This window comes from Pelophylax lessonae (assembly GCF_965119305.1).
Source record: "Pelophylax lessonae genome assembly, chromosome: 10".
In the NCBI taxonomy this organism is placed as follows: Eukaryota; Metazoa; Chordata; class Amphibia; order Anura; family Ranidae; genus Pelophylax; species Pelophylax lessonae.
In genome coordinates, this window is record NC_138777.1 from 23,158,873 (window position 1) to 23,180,939 (window position 22,067).

Sequence of the window (22,067 nt, forward strand, 5' to 3'; positions counted from 1 at the left end):
GAAGGGCCTTAGCAGAAATCAAAATGCACCAAAAACTCGCCGCTAACACATCTTAATGACTTAAGCGCTCAAATTTCTTTGCACATGCAAGGCTAAGCAGACATTTCTTGAGCATTTTTGATGCTCCACAAACGCCTCTCAAAATTGAGTGCGTTGCAGCCCCAGTGTTGCTGACATCAGGGCCGCTGATAGGGGGGGGACCACCAGCCCTCTTGTAGGGGGCCCGAGCACACAGGGGGGCCCACACAGAGAGGGGGATTAGTGATGGACAACAAATACAGAAATCTTCCTCCAGCACCTGAATCTGATCTGTCCCTCTCCCTGCTATCAGCTTGTATCTGTTGAGAAAGAGACAGTTGTCCCTCACTAATCCCCCTCCCTTGTGTGGGCCCCCCTCCCAGCACTGGCCCTAATGTTATCTCTGCTCAGGAGTTTATTTGTAACTTTGTTTCTCTCTCTCTGTCTCTCTGATCACTGAGCTCCAACTGCCCAGCCTGTATATTTTTCTCATCTCATCTTCATTTTTATTTAACATATTTTTTTTTTTTTTTAGATTTTGCCGGAATTATGCGAGTTATGATATATTTGTGTCTGCTAATAGGGGTTTTGTTGTAATTGTAGCTTTGTAGGTAAATATATCTTTAATATTTTCTTGGGGGGGCCCTGCCAGGTAGTCTGTACGGGGCCCCGCGATTTCTAACAGCAGTCCTGGCTGACATGATTGCGTTTTGTTGCATCATAATTTATCTGACGCGTCCTTTGCAATGCTTTGCCGCTTCCCAAACGCTTCTATTGATTTCAAAGTGAATGCACTGCAAACACATCATAAGGCTTCTTTCACACGGGCGCTCCGTTTTTGTCGTCCGTTAAGTCACTTTTTTTTTTTTTTTTTAAGGACACGGATGACACATCCGGTCCGTATGTCCGCATATCATCCCATCTGTTTGTGGATAATATACGGACATAATGTATGTCTATGGGGATTGCGGATGTCAGCGGATGACACCGCTGACATCCGATTTTGCATCCTTTCTGTTTTTTAAACGGAAGAAAAATAGGGTTCTGTTCCGTTCCAAAAAACAGAACAGAACTGAAAGGACGAAAATCGGATGTCAGTGGATGGTCATCCGCTGACATCCGCAATCCCATTGACATGCATTATGTCCGTATATCACCCGCAAACGGATAGGGTGATATACGGACATACGGAACGCCCGTGTGAAAGAGGCCTAAATGCCCATGTGGGACACAAAGTGTTACTAGTAGCTGATCTGATGATACAAAAATTCAAACAATAAAAAACCAACACAGACAAGCGTTTTTAAAGAAACGAAAAAGCATAAAAAAAACGAACAGCTGTTCACTTTCTTTCCATTTTAACATTTAGCAGAAATCTTTTTCTAGGAAATGTGTCAATAAAGGTTGTCGCAGTTCCTGTCCCCATCGTTTGCCTATCTGCTAAATCTTCTCTCCACTTTTCGGTTCTGCCTGGTCATTTCCCTGCAGTCCTATTTCTGTAATGATTTTGCATATCTGTATAAACAGGGACAGCGACCACAAAAACATTCTACCGTCTGAATGTCAGAGCGGAAATTGCGGGCCAGTGGCAGTTTTTATGGCAGCGTGCGGTCAGCAGCTGCCCACATGTCCACCTTGCCGCGATCATCTTTGGACCTCCAGGAAGAGAGCTCCAGATGCTGGCCATGTGGGTTCAGTGGAAGCCGGGAATTCACGTCAGCCTGGACACAATATGTATCATGAAGACACAGGAGCTGCAGACTGTACTAGGGGGTACCAAGCACAGACAGCCCCGGCATCCCCATTATTCCTCCCCCTTCAGGCTGCGTGCGTCATCACAGGCTCCCCGGGATAGGACAGGCTGCAACAGGTATAGGCAGCCATGACATAGAATAGGCTGGTTCCTATTATCTCCAGTGCTGTGTCATCCGCTCTATGCGGGCTTATTCATACAACAATAACTGCGTGCAATGCCAATCCGCAGCTTCTATGAAGAGTAGTGACCTTCCTCGTGTAAAGACTCCAGAAATGGACGTCATCTTCCCCCCTAAGCATTAAACTTGACGTTTTTTTTTAATTTTATTTTAAATTCTTTATTTAAAGGTATGCAGCAAAACATTACAGTATGACATTGCAAACCAAAATCGAGGATATCTGTTAAAATAAATGTATAGAGCAAAAGTCAGGAATTTTATAGATCTCAATAAAGCAACCGATAAGGTTCCAGAACAGCAATATGAAGTGTCCATAAACTTTAAGCCATAGCCTCTATGCCAAATAATTCCTTCTTTGTGAAGTTGAACCTCTAGAGCAGGGGTGTCAAAATAAATTTCATTGCGGGCCGCATCAGGGTTGTCCTCAAGAGCTGGTTGTATCTGTAAGACTATGGGGGTTATTTACTAAAACTGCAGAGTGCAAAATCTTGTGCAACTCTACATAAAAACCAATCAGCTTCCGGGTTTTATTGCCAAAGCTTGATTGAGCAAGCTGAAGTTAGAAGCTGATTGGCTACCATGCACAGCTGCACCAGATTCCGAGTGCACCAGTTTTAGTAAATCTACCCCTATGTATCTACTTAGTACACCTAGATATCTAGGAATATGCATTATACAGAGCATAGAGTTCACGAGTGTGCTACATACAGATTGCACTGTGTATAGACTGCAGGGTTGTGGAGTTTATGACATAGAAAGTGCAGGTTTTATGGGTGCACTACATACAGAATGCAGAATTCAGGGGTGAACTGTGTACAGACTGCAGGGTTGAGGAGTGTATGACATAGAGGGCAGGTTTTATGGGTGCACTACATACAGAATGCAGAATTCAGGGGTGCACTGTGTACAGACTGCAGGGTTGAGGAGTGTGACAGAGTGCAGGTTTTTTGGGTGCGCTACATACAGAATGCAGAATTCAGGGGTGCACTGTGTACAGACTGCAGGATTGAGGAGTGTATGACATACAGAGTGCAGGTTTTATGGGTGCGCTACATACAGAATGCAGAATTCAGGGGTGAACTGTGTACAGACTGCAGGGTTGAGGAGTGTATGACATAGAGGGCAGATTTTATGGGTGCACTACATACAGAATGCAGAATTCAGGGTTGCACTGTGTACAGACTGCAGGGTTGAGGAGTGTATGACAGAGTGCAGGTTTTATGGGTGCGCTACATACAGAATGCAGAATTCAGGGGTGCACTGTGTACAGACTGCAGGATTGAGGAGTGTATGACATACAGAGTGCAGGTTTTATGGGTGCGCTACATACAGAATGCAGAATTCAGGGGTGCACTGTGTACAGACTGCAGGGTTGAGGAGTGTATGACATAGAGTGCAGGTTTTATGGGTGCGCTACGTACAGAATGCAAAATTCAGGGGTGCACTGTGCACAGACTGCAGGGTTGAGGAGTGTATGACCTACAGAGTGCAGGTTTTATGGGTGCGCTACGTACAGAATGCAGAGAAAGGAAGTATGGGGCATGCAGAGTTCAGGAGTGTGCAGTATACAGAGTGCCCCCCCTCCCACCCCCTCATGTCTCATCTGTCTTGCTCTGTGCCTCCCAGCAGTTTAAGTGGCTCCTTGTATCTCTCTTACTTGTACCCTTACACTTGAGGGAAGAGCGCGCATGCCCGTTGTGAGCTTGGCGCATTCTCTGAAACGCGTTGTCATCTTCTCGGCCCCGGTGACGTCACGCGGCACACACTGCGTTCCAGCTTAGTTTCCGGAAGCAAGCCGAACCCGAAGACGCTTAGCCGGCCTCTCTGTCTCCTTGGCTGCCACCATCCTTACATCTCCAGACGCTGGGTTCTACAGCCATCCCCGCGGACCACCGGACTGATACAGAACCTGTGATTTTTTTTTTTTTACCCTATGTGAGTTATTAACATTGTGTGCTTCTCTGGAATAAATGAATACTGCACTTAGAGGCGCTCCGTGTGTCCCTTCATATGCTTTCTCCCACAGAGCTGACTTCGCTGTGCTGTTAGGTATAATTTTATACATTATATAACTTATATCTAACCTTTTTTTAATCCATGATTAATTTTTTTGTCTGACCATTGTTTATATATATATATATATATATATATATATATATATATATATATATATATATATATATATATATATATTGGTTACCCCCCCCCCCCCCCCCCCTTGCAGAGGTGCCCCAGAGCGCTTGCTTGTTCTCCTACTATGGAAAAATATAGGGTACTGACATGTTTAAGGTTTGATATATGGAGTACTTTGTGCAACCCCAGCTTTTATATTTTACCAAACATTGGGTAATTTTTAAATTTAAAATTTAAAACAAATGCGTTTGTGGAAGAATGGTCAAACATTCCCATAGACACACTCCTAAACCTTGTGGACGGCCTTCCCAGAAGAGTTGAAGCTGTTATAGCTGCAAAGGGTGGGCCAACTCAATATTGAACCCTACAGACTAAGACTGGGATGCCATTAAAGTGGAGTTCCACCCTATTTTTATACTTACCTCCATCTTCTCGCTCCGGGTCACCTGAAAAAGAAATGGATAATCGCATATTTTTTTTTTTTTTACTTACCTCGTAGCGAAGAAAATATACTTACCTTACTTCCTTCTTCCTCCTTCCTCGGCCGCGGCCCGTCGTCACTTCCTGGCTCTGCAATGATTCCTGGGAGCTGGACGTCATCGCTCCCAGGAATCATTGCGCCTGCACCGGCCCCGACGTCAGTTCCGGGTCGCGCGCGTCATCCCCTTCTAAACAGCTTCTGGGCATGCCCAGAAGCTGTGGAGGGGTGACGCGCGCGACCCGGAAGTGACGTCGGGGCCGGCGCAGAGCATCGTGGGACCACAGAAGGCGGAAGAAGACGCCGAAGAGGACGCGCTGGCTTCAAGCTGCCCACATCTGAGATGGCAGCGCTGGACAAGACGTTTGCAAGGTAAGTATTTCGTCTTGCAGGTAAGTGCAACCCGGGACAGATCAGAGGCTAGCCATTGTGGAATGCACTAGCCCTGACTGTCCCGGGGGTATTAAAAAAAAAAAAAAAAAAAATCCAGGGTGGAACTCCGCTTTAAAGTTGATGTGCGTGTAAAGGCAGGCGTCCCAATACTTTTAGGCTGCATTCACATGTCAGCGTATGATCGCGGGCAGAACCGCCGCGGTTCCGCCCGCGATTCGGAGATTTATTGCAAATCGCGGGACGCCTAGCGTTGCCCGTTGATTTGCAATAGCCCCCCAAACGCCGAGCGATGTTGCCGCGATTTACACAACATCGCGCAAACAAAATCGCGGGACGCAATACGCTCCAAAGAAGCTCTTGTACTTTTTTGGAGCGTATTGCGTCCCGCGATTTTGTTTGCGCGATGTTGCCGCGATTCGGCGGGCGTAAATCGTGGCAACATCGCTCGGCGTTTGGGGGGCTATAGCGTTGCCCGTTGATTTGCAATAAATCTCCGAATCGCGGGCGGAACCGCCCGCGATTATACGCTGACATGTGAATGCAGCCTCAGTAATATAGTGCATGTGAATCCGGCCTTAATGAAGCCATGTTGTCACCCTAGGACCGGAGTCTTCTAACTATGGCCCTCCAGTTGTTCAGGAACTACAATTCCCATAATGCTTAGTCATGTCTGTGAATGAGTTTTACAATGCCTCATGGGATATGTAGTTCTGCAACAGCTGGAGGTCCGCAGTTTGAGGATCCCTACCCTAGGACATGAAGTATGTTAGGACTACAGAACACCTCCTTACCCTCAACTCCACAACATAGAAGGGAGGGGTTCTATAGTCCACATCAATGGGAGGGGTTCTATAGTCCACAGAGATAGCTGGAAGCAATGTAACTGATAAGAGTGTGGCCCAGGATGTTGTCAAAAGATGATACCAAAAGGGGAGCAAACGAGGGGGCAGTTGATTGTTGGGGATGGCATACATTTTATAGGACTGCACTTGTCTCTTCTGTGCCTTTTTCTTTGACCTAACATAACCCCCCCCCCCCCCCCCACCTCCACAGATGTATTCCTACCCCCATGCAACAACTGCAGCCACAAGTCTTCATTGTCATTGGCCTTGCCTGCACATTACAGTCCCATAGACTTCTATAGGGCCACACCCCCTTTCGTCTTTGAACTCGGGACACAGCCTGTTTCTATCCTGACTCACTGTGTACCTATGATAATGTGCAGACAGCCTGCAGCAGAAACCTCTTCTACAGCCCATAAAAAAGATGAAACTAAAAAGAGATTAATTTTTTTCTTTTTGCAGTAATTGCTTAACCACTTCTGGACCGGAAGGATTTGCCCCCCTTAATGACCAGGCCATATTTTGTGATTCAGCACTGCTTTACTTTAACAGACAATTGCGCGGTCATGCGACGCTGTACCGAAATAAAATTGATGTCTTTTTTTTTTTTCACAAACAGAGCTTTCTTTTGGTGGTATTTGATCACCTGTGCGATTTTTTTTTTTTTTTGTTTTTTTTTTTGCGCTATAAACAAAAAAAAAGAGTGACCATTCTGAAAAAATAACAAAACTTTTTACATTCTGCTACATAACATTCCCAAAAAAACAAAAAAAAAATTAAAAATCTAAATTTTTTTTTTTTTTTTTTTTTTTTTTTTTTTACATTTTAGGCCAATTTGTTTTCTGCTACATATTTTTGGTAAAAAAAAATCGCAATAAGCGTATTTTGATTGGTTTTCGCAAAAGTTATCATTAATTACGGGAAAGATTTATGTCATTTCTATTGTTTTTTTTTTTTGTTTTTTTTTTTACTAGTAATGGCGATCTGCGATTTTTTCTTTTTTTTTTTTTTAGCGGGACTGCGACATTGCGGTGGACAGATCGGTACCCCAACTGACATTTTTGACACTTTTGGGGGGACCAGTGACATTACTACAGTAATCAGTGCTAAAAATATGCACTGTTACTGTAATAATGACACTGGCGGGGAAGGGGTTAACACCAGGGGAGATTAAAGGGTTAAATGTGTTCCTAGGGGGTGCTTTCTAACTGTGAGGAGGGTTAGGTTTATGGAATGAACACAGAGACCTGTGATTCTATATAGAAGGATCACAGGGGCTCTGTGATCATTCCAGGAAGAAGAACGGACAGCTGTGTTTACAATAGCTGACCATTCTTCTTTCTCAGCGGGGAACGATCGCGGGTGTCAGGCGGCAATCGGAACCACCTGCCCCCGTGCATCGGAGTCCCCACTGACGAGTGGGGGCGGGAGCGCACCAGCGGCACTCGCTCGCCCCCTAGCTGCAGGCGCGCGACCAGCGTATACCTACGTTGGTTCGCGCAGGAGGGCCTCCCTGCCGCAGTATAACATCTAAAACGGGGATCCTCAAACTACCGCCCTCCAGCTGTTGCCGAACTACACGTCCCATGAGGCATTGTAAAACTGACATTCACAGACATGACTAGGCATGATGGGAATTGTAGTTCCTGAACAACTGGAGGGCCATAGTTTGAAGACCCCTGATCTAAAATCTAAAATCCTGGGCTTTCCCCTGCAGTACTTCTTTTCCACCACAAGATGCCCTCAGTCTGCTGACCAGCATCATTCAGCCTGTGACTGGACAGTGAAAGGAGAAGCAGCCCAGTAATGAGCTCCTCTCTCTGCTCTCTCCTCCTATCAGCATGCTTCTTGTTAGCACATGAACGGATTGGCTGCTTGTGCTGCTTCTTCCTCTCACCCCCCTAACCCTGCTGTACAGAGACTGCAAGAGGTTGATGCCACATTCAGGTACTTGCACTGTTTGTATTTAAAAAAAAAATAATAATAATGATTTACAGAGCTGCATGAATTTGTGTCTGTTATATCTGCCTGGAGTTCAGCTTCACTCAGATGCTTAATAAGGAGGATTAGTAAGAGACAGACTCTCATTGGCTCATGTAAGGGACTTTACTTGGCACATCGCTGTCTATGGTATTGAGCAACTCCATGTTTCATTCAAGGCGTGTTTCACAATTTGAAGCAGACGCATCATATTTCCTCTGTGTGAAAGTCTGCAAAAAAAAAAAAAAAAACCTACAAAAACTCTTTAACCACTTGACCGCCGGAAGATTTACCCCCTTCATGACTAGACGATTTTTTTTTGCAATACGGCACTGTTACTTTTTAGCTGACAATGGCGCAGTCGTGTGACGCTGTACCCAAATAAAATTGCTTTCTTTTGGTGGTATTTGATCATCTGTGCTGTTTTTACTTTTTTGTGCTTTAGGCTGCATTCACATGTCAGCGTATGATCGCGGGCAGAACCGCTGCGGTTCCGCCCGCGATTCGGAGATTTATTGCAAATGGCGGGATGCCTAGCGTTGCCCGTTGATTTGCAATAGCCCCCCAAACGCCGAGCGATGTTGCCGCGATTTACGCCCGCCGAATCGCGGCAACATCGCGCAAACAAAATCGCGGGACGCAATACGCTCCAAAGAAGCTCTTGTACTTTTTTGGAGCGTATTGCGTCCCGCGATTTTGTTTGCGCGATGTTGCCGCGATTCGGCGGGCGTAAATCGCGGCAACATCGCTCGGCGTTTGGGGGGCTATTGCAAATCAACGGGCAATGTTAGGCATCCCGCAATTTGCAATAAATCTCCGAATCGCGGGCGGAACCGCGGCGGTTCTGCCCACGATTATACGCTGACATGTGAATGCAGCCTTAAACATAAAAACAGCAACAATTGTAAAAAAAAAAACAAAAACAAAAAAAAAAAACAATATTTTTTGCTTTCTGCTATAAAACATATTCAGTGAAAACATTGAAAAAATCAAATTTCTTCAATTTAGCCCAAAATGTATTCTGCTACATATTTTTGGTAAAAAAAAAAAAAAAAAAAAAAATCCCAATAGGCTATATATATATTGATTGGTTTTGCGCTATATAGACGTTATAGCGTCTACAAACTATGGAATATTTTTATCTATTTTTTTTTTTTTTAACTAGTAATGATGGCGATCAGCGACTTACAGGGGGACTGTGATATTGCGGTGGACATTCTTCATAAATTTGGGCCAATATGTACTCTGCTACATATTTTTGGTAAAAGAAAATCCCAATAAGCGTTTATTGATTGTTTTAGCATCTACAAACGATGGGATTTTTTTTACTAGTAATAGCGGCTATCAGAAACTTGGGACTGCGACATTGTCGGACACTAACTGACACTTGGGGACCAGTGATCAGTGCTAATAGTATGGGCTGGGAAGGGGGTTAACAGGGGCATTTAAAGGGTTTTATGTGTGCCTAGCTGGTGTTTTCTTACTGTGGGGGAGGTGCTTTTACGAAGGGAAGGCATAGATCAGTGTCCTTGCTTTGCAAAAACACGGAATGCATGCCTTCCCCACTGACAGAACGGCCATCTGCCTTAGGGCTCTTTCACACGGGCGATCCTATCAGATCCGCCTGTCAGTTTTTTAGGCGGATCTGATCAGATCCTCCATGCAGCTCTATGGGGCAGCGGATGTCAGCGGAGACATGTCTGCTGACACCTGCTGCCATCCGCATCCGATCCTGTCCGTGAAATCTGGAGGGATGGAAACCCTATTTTTTCATCCATTCAGGGATCGGATCGGATTGGATGAGAGCGGACAAGCGGTCCGCTCTCATCCGATCCCCCATAGAGAGCAGCGGGGGCTGTGACACCTCCCTCTCCGCACTGCAAGCGGAGACGGAGCTGTCATCCGCCGGCTCAGCGGGGATCAGCGGATCGATCCCTGCTGAGCAGCACGGATCCGCCCCGTGTGAAAGAGCCCTTATTGTTATAGGTAGACCACCGTTCCACCTGTGTAATGAACGATCAGTGGGTGCCGGTGAACATTGAGTCAGCAGTACCCGCCCATCGGCTCCTGCTTTGAATATTCACAGCAGGCGGCACATACTCCCGCCCTCTACCCGGAAGTACAGGATCACATATAAAGTATCTCACAAAAGTCAGTACACCCCTCACATTTTTGTAAATATTTTATTCTATCTTTTCATGTGACAACACTGAAGAAATGACACTTTGCTACAATGTAAAGTAGCCCACTGCTTGCATCAGTATTGTAAACAAAGCCGCCTGTCATTCTCCCCTGTGTAAAAATGGAGATCAGACGGTTCTACTATGTAGGACCGTTGATCACTGTTCTTACACTAGTAGCCACATCCAATCACAGTTAGAAACACGCCCCTAGGACCCTCTTAACCCCTCCCTCTCCAATACAGTTAACCCCTTCCCTGCCAGTATCATTTTTACAGTAACAGTGCATATGTATAGCACTGATTACTGCAGTAATGTCACTGGTACCCCCAAAAGTGTCAAAAATGTCAGTCCAGGGTCCAATCTGTCCGCCGCAATGTCGCAGTCCTGCAAAAAGATCCGATCTGTCCGCCGCCATTACTCGTTAAAAAAAAAAAAAAACACCAAAAATTACAAAAATCTTTCCCTTTTGTTAGTAAACGTGATAACTTTTGCGCAAACCAATCAAAATACGCTTTTTGCGATTTTTTTTTTTTTTTTTTTTTTTTTTTTTTTTTTTTACCAAACATATGCAGCATAAAACAAATTGGCCGAAAATGTTAAAAAATTTAGATTTTTAGATTTTTTTTTTTTTTGGAATTTCATATAAAAAAATGTGGAAAATATTGTTATTTTTGCAAAATTGTCTCTTTTTTTGTTTATAGCGCATGATCAAAAAATCGCACAGGTGATCAAATACCACCAAAAGAAAGCTCTGTTTGTGGGGGAAAAAAGGACGTCAAATTCGTTTAGGTACAGCGTCGCACGACCGCGCAATTATCCGTTAAAGTCACGCAGTAAAAAATCGCAAAAAACCCCCTGGTCAGGAAGGGGGTAAAATCTTCCGGGGCTTAAGTGGTTAAAGTGGTTAAGGCAGGGTGCTGTGATGTTTTCAGGAATCTATTTACCGCATTCTGCCAGCCCCTTCCACCAGCCACAATCTGCCTGCATTTCATAGAGAAGTACAGAGACCCAGTGATGTCAGCTGTCGTTGTCTCTGGATCTGCTGACACGCAGTAGTCACATCTGTTATATTGTTTCTCCTAAGCTCTGTATGCAGTGCCCTAGTTTTCTGACAGGTCTGCTTGAAGTTACATTGTGCTGACTTCAGAGTTCCCCTCCCCCCTCCTCTTTGTTCCTCTGTGATCTTGTGGGACGGGTTGGTCTGGTGTGTGACGGATCTCTATGAACTATGCAGTGATTTCCTCTAACAGATGATGGTCTGTGTGACATGTGTTGACAGTAGAAGAAAGGCGGATACGGTTGGGTCGGAGTTGCGGAATAAGGGGATGGTTCAGGAAGGCGGAGTCTGAGGCTGTGGCGATGTACAAAGACATCTTCTACCGGTTTACTGTAGTTGAGTCATTTAAAGTGAAAACTGGAAGAAAGAAGAATGATAGTGAAGTAATGCCAAATAAACCTTCACCTGCTGTAGTTGCTGAGTGATCAGCAGTGGAAACAAAGAGGCTTTGTGGTCTCTACTGAACTCCATGCGGATAGAAACAACAAACATGAATTCAGCTCTGTAATCAATAACACATTGTATGGATTTGTTTAATGTAAGCAGTGCCAGTATCGGAGTGTGACCCGGTATCAGCCTCTTGTAGTCTCTGTACAGCTGGGCTGGAGTGAGAAGAAAAAAGAACAAGGAGCCAATGGCAGAGTGATGGAGAGATGAGCTCATCTGTGTGCTGCTTCTCTTTTCACTGTCCAATCACAGGCGAGGGGCAGGGCCAGGATGACCTGGGCTCATGGTAAAAGAGTTGAATGATCCTGGCTATAAGACTGAGGACATCTAGTGGCAGAAAGCAAGTACTGTGGGTGAAATCTCTGGATTGAAGATAAATATTGCAGCAAATGTTTTATTTTATCTGTTAGTGGGCCTTTTTTTTGTTTTCTTCTTGCTGTTTTTAGCTGTAGTTATACTTAAACCACTTAAGCCCCCCGGAAGATTTTACCCCCTTCCTGACCAGGGGGTATTTTGCGATTCGGCACTGCGTGGCTTTAACGGACAATTGCGCGGGCGTGCGACGCTGTACCTAAACAAATTTGGCATCCTTTTTTCCCCACAATCAGAGCTTTCTTTTGGTGATATTTGATCACCTGTGCAGTTTTTTGATCATGCGCTCTAAACAAAAAAAGAGCGACAATTTTGCAAAAATAACAATATTTTTCACATTTTTTTTATATGAAATCCCCCCCCCCCCCAAAAAAATGTAAAAATCTAAATTTTTTAACATTTTAGGCCAATTTGTTTTCTGCTACATATGTTTGGTAAAAAAAATTGCAAAAAGCGTATTTTGATTGGTTTGCGCAAAAGTTATTGCGTTTACTAACTACGGGAAAGATCTTTGTCATTTTTATTGTTTATTTTTTTTTTAACGAGTAATGGCGGCGATCTGTGTTTTTTTTTTTTTTTTTGCGGGACTACAACATTGCGGCGGACAGATCGGACCCTTGACTGACATTTTTGACACTTTTGATGGTACCAGTGACATTTCTACAGTAATCAGTGCTATAAATATGCACTGTTACTGTAAAAATGACACTGGGAGGGAAGGGGTTAACTTTATTGGAGAGGGAGGGGTTAAGTGTGTCCCTAGGGGCGTGCTTCTAACTGTCATTGGATGTGGCTAGTGGTGTAACAGCACAGATCAACGGTCCTACATAGCAGAACCGAGTGATCTGTGCTTTTACACAGGGGATAGTGACAGGCGGCTTTGTTTACATTAGCCGCCTGCCTTTCTCCCTCTCTCTGCCCCACGATCGCGAGTGACCGGCAGACATCGGGTCCGCCAGTCACACGCGCCGGCTTCTTCGGGTACGGGCGGGAGCGCGCCTCCGGCGGCGCGCGCTCGCCCCCTATTCGTTCCCAGGCTAGTGACGTACCGGTTTTGCCTGGGAGGGGCTGACCGCCGCCGTATATAGTCGGGCGGCGGTCGGCAAGTGGTTAAAACTATCTGACGCTTAGATCCCTAATTCAGACCCCCTCCCTTCAGTATTTTGTTTCTAATATCTAATACACATCTCATAATCTACTTCAAATGATTCAAAAGTAATATGTATGTACACATATATATATCAGGGATAGACCGATTATTGGCAAGTCCGATATATCGGTGGCAGATATGCACTTTTCCCGATATATCGGTATTGGTCCCGGAACTGCCGGATATTGCTGATTTTTTTGTGACGTCGTTCTGCCTTCTTAGGCCGCCTCCCTCGCCTTGGCGAGCCTCGTCTGGAGTCAGGACTAGTCTCATGGGAGTGTATCACAGCCATACACCCACCCACAGGCCCTGTACCAGCCAGCCACCCACAGGCCCTGTACCAGCCAGCCACCCACAGGCCCTGTACCAGCCAGCCACCCATCATAGGCTGCCAGCCACCCACCACAGGGTGCCAGCCAGCCACCCACAGGCCCTGTACCAGCCAGCCACCCACAGGCCCTGTACCAGCCAGCCACCCACAGGCCCTGTACCAGCCAGCCACCCACAGGCCCTGTACCAGCCAGCCACCCACAGGCCCTGTACCAGCCAGCCACCCACAGGCCCTGTCCCAGCCAGCCACCCACAGGCCCTGTCCCAGCCAGCCACCCACAGGCCCTGTCCCAGCCAGCCACCCACAGGCCCTGTCCCAGCCAGCCACCCACAGGCCCTGTACCAGCCAGCCACCCACAGGCCCTGTACCAGCCAGCCAGCCAGCCACAGGCCTAGTACCAGCCAGCCACCCACAGGCCCTGTACCAGCCAGCTGCCCGCAGCCCATGTGCCAGCCAGCCACCACAGGGTCCCAGCAAGCCAGCTAGCTAGCCACCCACCCACCATATGGTGCCAGCCATTAAGCATTACATAAAAATTAACATGTTCAGTACCGGATTGTCAAAAATTCTTTATTTTTCAAAACCTGAAATGTACAAAATATCGGCTGATACCGATACGTTGTGACCAAAATATCGGTATTGGCCCTGAAAAAACCATATCGGTCTATCCCTACTAAATAAATATATATGTATCTCTATCTATTTCTGGTAAGCAGAAAGACCCAAAAACAATACTCTCTTCTAGCACCTACCTAGGAGGGTGCTACATCGATAAGGACCAAAATCTGAGGAATGTTTCCAACACCTTGTAGAATCTATTCCACGAGGAATGAAGGCAGTTCTGAAAACAAGAGGGGGTCCAACCCGGTACTAGCAAGGTGTAACTAATAATAAAGTGGCCAGTGAGTGTATATAATCTTTTCCATTATGTCCGCTCTGCTCTCTGAATCCTTACATAGAAGTTCCAGGCACAAAGGTGATGCCCCCTCGGGGGTGGGTTTATGACACCATGCATTCACATGATGTGCTTAGAAATCTAAGGCCATCTAGTGGCAGAAAGGAATTACTGCTGCGGACAATACCAGGGCAGAGACCAGTATTGCAGCTGTTTTTTTTTTTTTTATAAGCTACGAAGGAACCCCTTAAAATAAAAAATGAACAAGTGTCTGATGTTGGACTTGCAGAAAATCATATTGTACAGTATCTCGGAGCGCCGCTTTAAAAAGGTGGCCAAAAACAGACAAATGCTAAATGCCATTGCAGAAGCCGTTCACCTGATAGGAAGTGCGAACAGATTCCGCGTTCAATGCCAAATGTTATTGTGCTGCTGACCGTTTCTCTCAAATTCTTCATTTAATTTTCGAAGTTGCATCAGCAAAATTAGAGAATATGATTGGTTGCTGAGGGCAAGAGAAAGTCTTCCATACGTGTAGCTTAATGTTTTTGGAAAGACATAAAAAAAAAAAAAAATCTTGGCGTTCTGTCATTGGATGATTTTTTTTATTTTTTTAAAAAACAATTTAAGTTAATTAACTTAATTAAAAATGAATTAAAACAAACCTTCATCTAGCTGACAATGATTCTATTTCTTTCACAGATCCTCGGAGCGGTAATCCTTGGTTTCGGGATATGGATTCTCGTGGACAAGACCAGCTTCATAGCTGTTCTACGTAAGTGTGTTCTGGTATCTTTGTAGCATCAAAGCAATTAACGTGGCTGTAAACCTCAGCGATTAAACATGAACAAAGCATATCCCTCCATAGTGTGTACTAGTCTCAATCCGGATCCTGTGCTATCAGCATGAATCACTTCTGACATGTTTTCCTGAAACCGAGAGAAAAATGGGACAGGGGGAGGGACCTCCTGCACACAGCCTGTGATTGACAGCCTCAGCTCTGTTCCTGTGTGAAGGGGGGGGGGGGGTTATTTCGCTTCCCTCCAATCAGCTCTCACTGAGCTCTGCAGGGTGTAGCTTCAGTGGAAACTCAGAAAAAATTTGGGATACAGTCTATACAGATGTTTTAAAATAAAAGAAATAAAAAAAAACTGGCAAAAGGCCAAAAATAATTACCAGTCCCTTCCATACAGACTTTACCTCACTGGCACCTGACCACATTGGGTGTTAAAGCGGAGTTCCGGCCTTTTCTGCGCTTATTAAAAGTCAGCAGCTACAAAAAGTATAGCTGCTGACTTTTGATAATTACACACTCACCTATCCCACAATCCAGCAATGTGGCCCCACAAAGCCTCGATCCTCTCCCTCTGCTCTCGGCAGCACTAGTGTGGGTACCCGGCTGTGAAAGCTTGCGGCTTCACAGCCGGGTGCGCACTGCACATGCGTGAGTCGCGCTGCACGTCTCGATTGGCCGGCAATCTTCTGGGACCTGTGATGTGTCCCAGAAGATTGCAGAGAGGGGGAGGGGAGAACCTCCGCTCTGGGCGCTCTGAGCGGGAGTGTGAGTGGGTACATGTCAAAACTAGACTCCCCTGCCCCAAAAAAATGACATGCCAAATGTGGCATGTCAGGGGGTTAGGACTACCATAAGTGGAAGTTCCACTTTTGGGTGGAACGCCGCTTTAAGTTTATAATACCCACTTTAGGTCCGCCCTATAGCAGTGTTACCTGTGCATCAGATCACGTGTGTGTATATGTGTATGTGTGTGTGTGTATATATGTGTGTATATATGTGTGTGTGTGTGTTTAATATATATATATATATATATATATATATATAAATAATGTGTGTGTGTGTGTGTGTGTGTGTATATATATATATATATATATATATATATATATATATATATTAATGTATGTGTGTGTGTGACCTGACACTACCAGGTAGGGTGTGCGCATGATTACACGCACTCAATGTCTGCCGGCACCCGCTGATCGTCAGACAGAACTGCTACAAAAAATAAAAACCACAGTGGTGATCAAATACCACCAAAAGAAAGCCCCATTTGTGGGGGGAAAAAAGGACATCAGTTTTATTTGGGTACAGCGTCGCACGACTGCGCAATTGTCCATTAAAGTAACACAGTGCAATATCGCAAAAAATGGCCTGGCCATGAAGAGGGGTAAATCTTCCGGTGGTCAAGTGGTTAAAAAGAGATCATGGGTTTGGAAAAAGTGTACCATCATTATAAATTTCAGAGTTCAAACAAAAAAAAGCTGGATTTGTTCTTGAGCAGCAGAAAGGCTTGTAACCCCTCTCAGCAGCCCCTGTGCTCCCTCCCTTGCTTCAGGTGTGCCATTGAATTTGTCCTAGAAATGTTCATAGATGGGGAAGACAGAGAATGGAAAAAAATATACAGATTGTACTTGTTGCACCCAACTGCCTGCCCCCGGGGCTCTGTGCCACAACCACCGTAAGGCCAGTCTAGTCCTGAGTGTCATAGAGGACATTGCATGCTGTGGTTGATTTATTGCACATATCAAATATATATCAACTCTGCATCTGCCATTGTCCATCTGACAGCACAACTCTGCAAACTAACAAAGAAAAAGGTTCCAGGATGTGGACATTTCACAAGAATGGTTCATCTGATGACCCAGAAACTTCCTATTATTATACCATGAACCAGCCATTATCTTGTTGTATCATACATTTCCATGAAACGGTTATGACAGAGCTACCCTCTGCGTGCATCATGTGATAACAGTCTGGGATCAACTGCTATGCTTAACGATTTTAAGCTGGCCTCCAGGCACACATCAGGCAGCTCTATATTCATTATTACAGTAAAAGAACCTGAATACGACTTGACATCGGCCTCTTGCATTACAGCCGTGCTCAGACATCAGGAAGGAGAAGCAGCACAGGAAGCCAAGATCTAAGTTGTGTTGCAGTGTAGGGAACATGCAGAGAGGAGAGAGCTGTATACAAGCAGATTTACTGTATATGGCACAGTGAAGATTTAGTTGGCAACAATTCATTCCTCGTAAACAATGGAACATAGCATGCAAAGGAGGAATTAAAAGACCAATAGGTCCATAATGAGTCCACAGTGATGGACCTTGTAGCTGGTATGCACTTGGGAAAGGCTGCTCCTACAGAGTAGGGATCGACCGATATATCGGAATCGGCCCCGGAGGTTACCGATATTGTCGTGACGTCATTGTGTATGTTGCGCCACCCGCATCCGCACACTGGGATAGCTTCTGCCTTCTTAGGCCGCCTCCCTCAGCCTCGTCTGGAGTCGGGGAGTCTCAGGACAGTGAGTGTACAGTGCACACAGTGTGTTTAACACAGCCGCCACATACATACACCCACCAACAGCTGCCCGGTGCCAGACACCCACAGACCCTGCCTGTACCAGCCAGCCACCCACCACACAGGGAGCCAGCCAGCCACCCACCACACAGGGAGCCAGCCAGCCACCCACCACACAGGGAGCCAGCCAGCCACCCACCACACAGGGAGCCAGCCAGCCACCCACCACACAGGGAGCCAGCCAGCCACCCACCACACAGGGAGCCAGCCAGCCACCCACCACACAGGGAGCCAGCCAGCCACCCACCACACAGGGAGCCAGCCAGCCACCCACCACACAGGGAGCCAGCCAGCCACCCACCACACAGGGAGCCAGCCAGCCACCCACCACACAGGGAGCCAGCCAGCCACCCACCACAGGGAGCCAGCCAGCCACCCACCACAGGGAGCCAGCCAGCCACCCACCACAGGGAGCCAGCCAGCCACCCACCACAGGGAGCCAGCCAGCCACCCACCACAGGGAGCCAGCCAGCCACCCACCACAGGGAGCCAGCCAGCCACCCACCACAGGGAGCCAGCCAGCCACCCACCACAGGGAGCCAGCCAGCCACCCACCACAGGGAGCCAGCCAGCCACCCACCACAGGGAGCCAGCCAGCCACCCACCACAGGGTGCCAGCCAGCCACCCACCCACCCACCACAGGGTGCCAGCCAGCCACTCATCACAGGGAGCCAGCCAGCCACCCACCACAGGGAGCCAGCCAGCCACCCACCACAGGGAGCCAGCCAGCCACTCATCACAGGGTGCCAGCCAGCCACCCACCCACCACAGGGTGCCAGCCAGCCACTCATCACAGGGAGCCAGCCAGCCACTCCTCACAGGGTGCCAGCCAACCACCCACCCACCACAGGGTGCCAGCCAGCCACCCATCAAAGGGTTCAGTAACAGATTTGTGTCGAAAATTGTGTTTATTTTGCAAGACTTTAAATGTTCAAAATATCGTCCGATACCGCTAGGCAATGGCCAAAATATTGATATCGGTCGATCCCTGCACTACTTTGGTCCGACTTTGATGCCACTTGAGGTCCATAGACCTCAGGATTACACAGGCAGTGCTTCAAGTTACGCGACTTTCAAGTGTGAAAAGGGCCTAAAAGCACAAGCCAATTGCAAATTCTAAACCTCTATGTGAGTTTGGGATTGGCTTGTGTTTTTTATCCATTTTTATTAAAGCTTTTATGCTGCACTTAGATCGGGGCCCAAATGAGATGAGAAGATTTCACCAGTCTGCTGCTTCTCCTTTCACTGTCCAGACACATCTAAGTGAAAGGCAAGACCTGTAAGTGTTACTAAACTGCAGCAGTGAAATATCAGGTGGTCTCTGCGTAACAGAGCTGTGTAAATCTCAGGACTGGATGAACAGAAATACAGAACAGCTGCAGTAAATGACAGGTTTAGTTTGTGAATTCATAAATATATCCAGCAGGGCGGCGATGATGTTCACTTGATTTCTTGTTCTCCGTTTACAGAGAGCTCGTCTCAGTCGATAAATGTCGGATCGTACATCCTGATCGCCATCGGAGGGGTGACGATGGTCATGGGATTCTTGGGATGTGTCGGAGCGGTGAATGAAGTCCGATGTCTCTTGGCACTGGTGAGTATGTTAAAGGGCTTATACGTTGGCACCAACGTTGATTTATACAGCCTGATGGGGCCCTGTTGTATCTCGTATGACTCCGAGAGGGATATTTTGAGGCCTCTCTTCACAACAATGAAGAAGGTCTCTTCATTGTTGTGAAGCAAATATTAAATATTATAAGTTAACCCTTTCCGCTGCACATAAACACATCCACCACCCCCCTCCCCAACCTCGTCCCTCCCCAACCTCGTCCCTCCCCAACCTCGTCCCTCCCCACCCTCGTCCCTCCCCACCCTCGTCCCTCCCCAACCTCGTCTTTCCCCAACCTCGTCTTTCCCCAACCTCGTCTTTCCCCAACCTCGTCTTTCCCCAACCTCGTCTTTCCCCAACCTCGTCTTTCCCCAACCTCGTCTTTCCCCAACCTCGTCTTTCCCCAACCTCGTCTTTCCCCAACCTCGTCTTTCCCCAACCTCGTCCTTCCCCCCCCCAACCTCGTCCTTCCCCCCCCCCAACCTCGTCCTTCCCCCCCCCAACCTCGTCCTTCCCCCCCCCCAACCTCGTCCTTCCCCCCCAACCTCGTCCTTCCCCCCCCCAACCTCGTCCTTCCCCCCCCCAACCTCGTCCTTCCCCCCCCAACCTCGTCCTTCCCCCCCCAACCTCGTCCTTCCCCCCCCAACCTCGTCCTTCCCCCCCAACCTCGTCCCTGGCCTTTAAAGTGAATGGCAAGGCTGGAGCGCCACTTTTTCTTTGTGGAAAGGGGTATGGGCTTCCTCATTCACACAAGAAAAGAAACTGCCCATTGGACTTTTAAGGAAGTAAACCTAAAAAAAAAAAAAATATTACTATGTAAAAATCTAAATTTTATTCAACATATATAAATATTATTATTATTATACCGGATTTATATAGCGCCAACAGTTTACACAGGGCTTTACAAAAAAAAAGGGGGACCACACAATTTACAATACAGTTCAATACAAAAGAAATAGGCAGGCCCTGCTCATGGAGCTTACAATCTACAGGGAGGGGGAGGTGGTACAAAAGGTAGTGGCTGCGGGGGATGATCTAATTTAGGGGACTCAAGTACAGATCTTAGGTGGAGGTGAGGGGTAGGCTTCCCTGAATAAGTGTGTTTTCAAGGATTGCCTAAAGGTGGACAGGGTAGGGGCTGACTGGAGATACTGGGGCAGGGAGTTCCAGAGGATGGGAGAGGCTCTGGAGAAGTCATGGAGGTGAGCATGGGGAGGAGATGACAAGGGAGCTAGAGAGCAGGAGGTCTTTGGAGGAACGGAGAGGACAATTTGGGCGATATCTACAGATTAGGTTGGTGGTGTAGCTGAGGGGCAATGTTGTAGTTAGTATTTTGAATTTAATACGGTGGGGTAGGGGAAGCCAGTGAAGAGATTGGCAGAGAGGAGCAGCAATCACAGATCGGTTAGTAAGGTGTATTCGTCAGAATTCATAATAGACTGAAGGGGGGACAGCCTGTGTAAGCGTTGGCCAGTGAGGAGAGAGTTGCAGTAGTCAAGGCGAGAAATAACCAAGTAGTGAATAAGTTGTTTTGTGGTGTCGTTCGTTAGGAAGGGGCGAATTCTGGAGATGAAGGCGGCAAGATCTAGCCCGTGATTGGATGTGGGGGCTGAAGGCAATGGGGGGGGGGGGGTTTTACTGTTAGAGCTACAAGGTTGTGGAATTCTCTACCACAAGAGGTGGTTTCTGCAGGAAGTATGGTGGCTTTCAAAAGACTCTTAGACGTACATCTCAAGGATCAGAACATTCAGGGGTATGTGAGATGATTACAGCCATACACACCTACACAGGTTGAACTGGATGGACTATGGTCTTTATTCAACCTGACTTACTATGTAAGGAGAGGTCAGAGTCTAGGATTACACCCAACACCCTGGCATGTGTGGAAGGACCAATGGTTGTGCCTTTGATCTCAATGGTAAAGTCGTGTGGAGGGGATCGGGGAGGAGGAAATATTACAAGCTCAGTTTTAGAAAGATTGAGTTTGAGGAAGTGGTGTGACATCCAGGGCTGCTGTTAGAAATCGCTGGGCCCCGTACAGACTACCTGGCAGGGCCCCCCCAGATAATATTAAAGATATATTTAGCTAAAATTACAGCAAAATCACTATTATCAGACACAAATATACCAAAACTCGCATAATTCCTGCTAAATCAAAAAAAAATCAATCAATCAAGAAAAATATACAGGCTGGGCAGTTGGAGCTCCGTGATCAGAGAGACAGAGAGAGAGAGAAACAAAGTTACAATTTACAAATAAACTCCTGAGCAGAGATAACTTTAGAGCCAGTGCTGGGAGGGGGATTAGTGAAGGGACAACTGTCTTTCTCAACAGATAAAAGCTAGTAGCAGGGAGAGGGACAGATCAGATTCAGGTGCTGGAGGAAGATTTCTGTATTTGTTATCCATCACTAATCCCCCTCACTGTGTGGGCCCCCCTGTGTGCTCGGGCCCCCTACAAGAGGGCTGGTGGTCCCCCCCCTATCAGCAACCCTGGTGACATCCCTACTGATACGCCACTCGGCAAGTTTGCGATATGTGAGGAGATTGAAGCGGTGAGTTGAGGAGTTGAGAGATGGATCTGGGTGTCCTCAGCATAAAGGTGGTAACGGAAGCCTTGGGAGGTAATCAACTGGTCCAGGGAGGAGGTATAGAGAGAAAATAGGAGGGGCCCTAGGACAGAACCTTGGGGTACCCCAACAGAAAAAGAGGGGGAGCGGAGGAGATGTTGTATGTGACGCTGAAATTGTTGTTGTATGTGATGCTGAAAGTGCGCAGAGATAGGTAGGAGGAGAACCAAGGAAGAGCAGAGACTCTTTTTCCTTTTCTGCACTGAAGGAGAGATGAACATAGTTACATAGTTACA

The 22,067-nt window shown here is 46.7% G+C and overlaps 1 protein-coding gene across 1 annotated transcript in view; it reads left to right on the forward strand.

Moving 5' to 3' along the window:
• The window catches only part of CD82 (CD82 molecule), a 141,327-nt gene that overhangs the window by 92,757 nt on the left and 26,503 nt on the right, over nucleotides 1-22,067 (forward strand). The window contains exons 4-5 of the mRNA XM_082270315.1: nucleotides 14,916-14,988; nucleotides 19,063-19,187. Of these exons, the coding sequence (XP_082126441.1) occupies nucleotides 14,916-14,988; nucleotides 19,063-19,187 (198 nt within the window). The remainder of the gene's footprint in view (nucleotides 1-14,915; nucleotides 14,989-19,062; nucleotides 19,188-22,067) is intronic.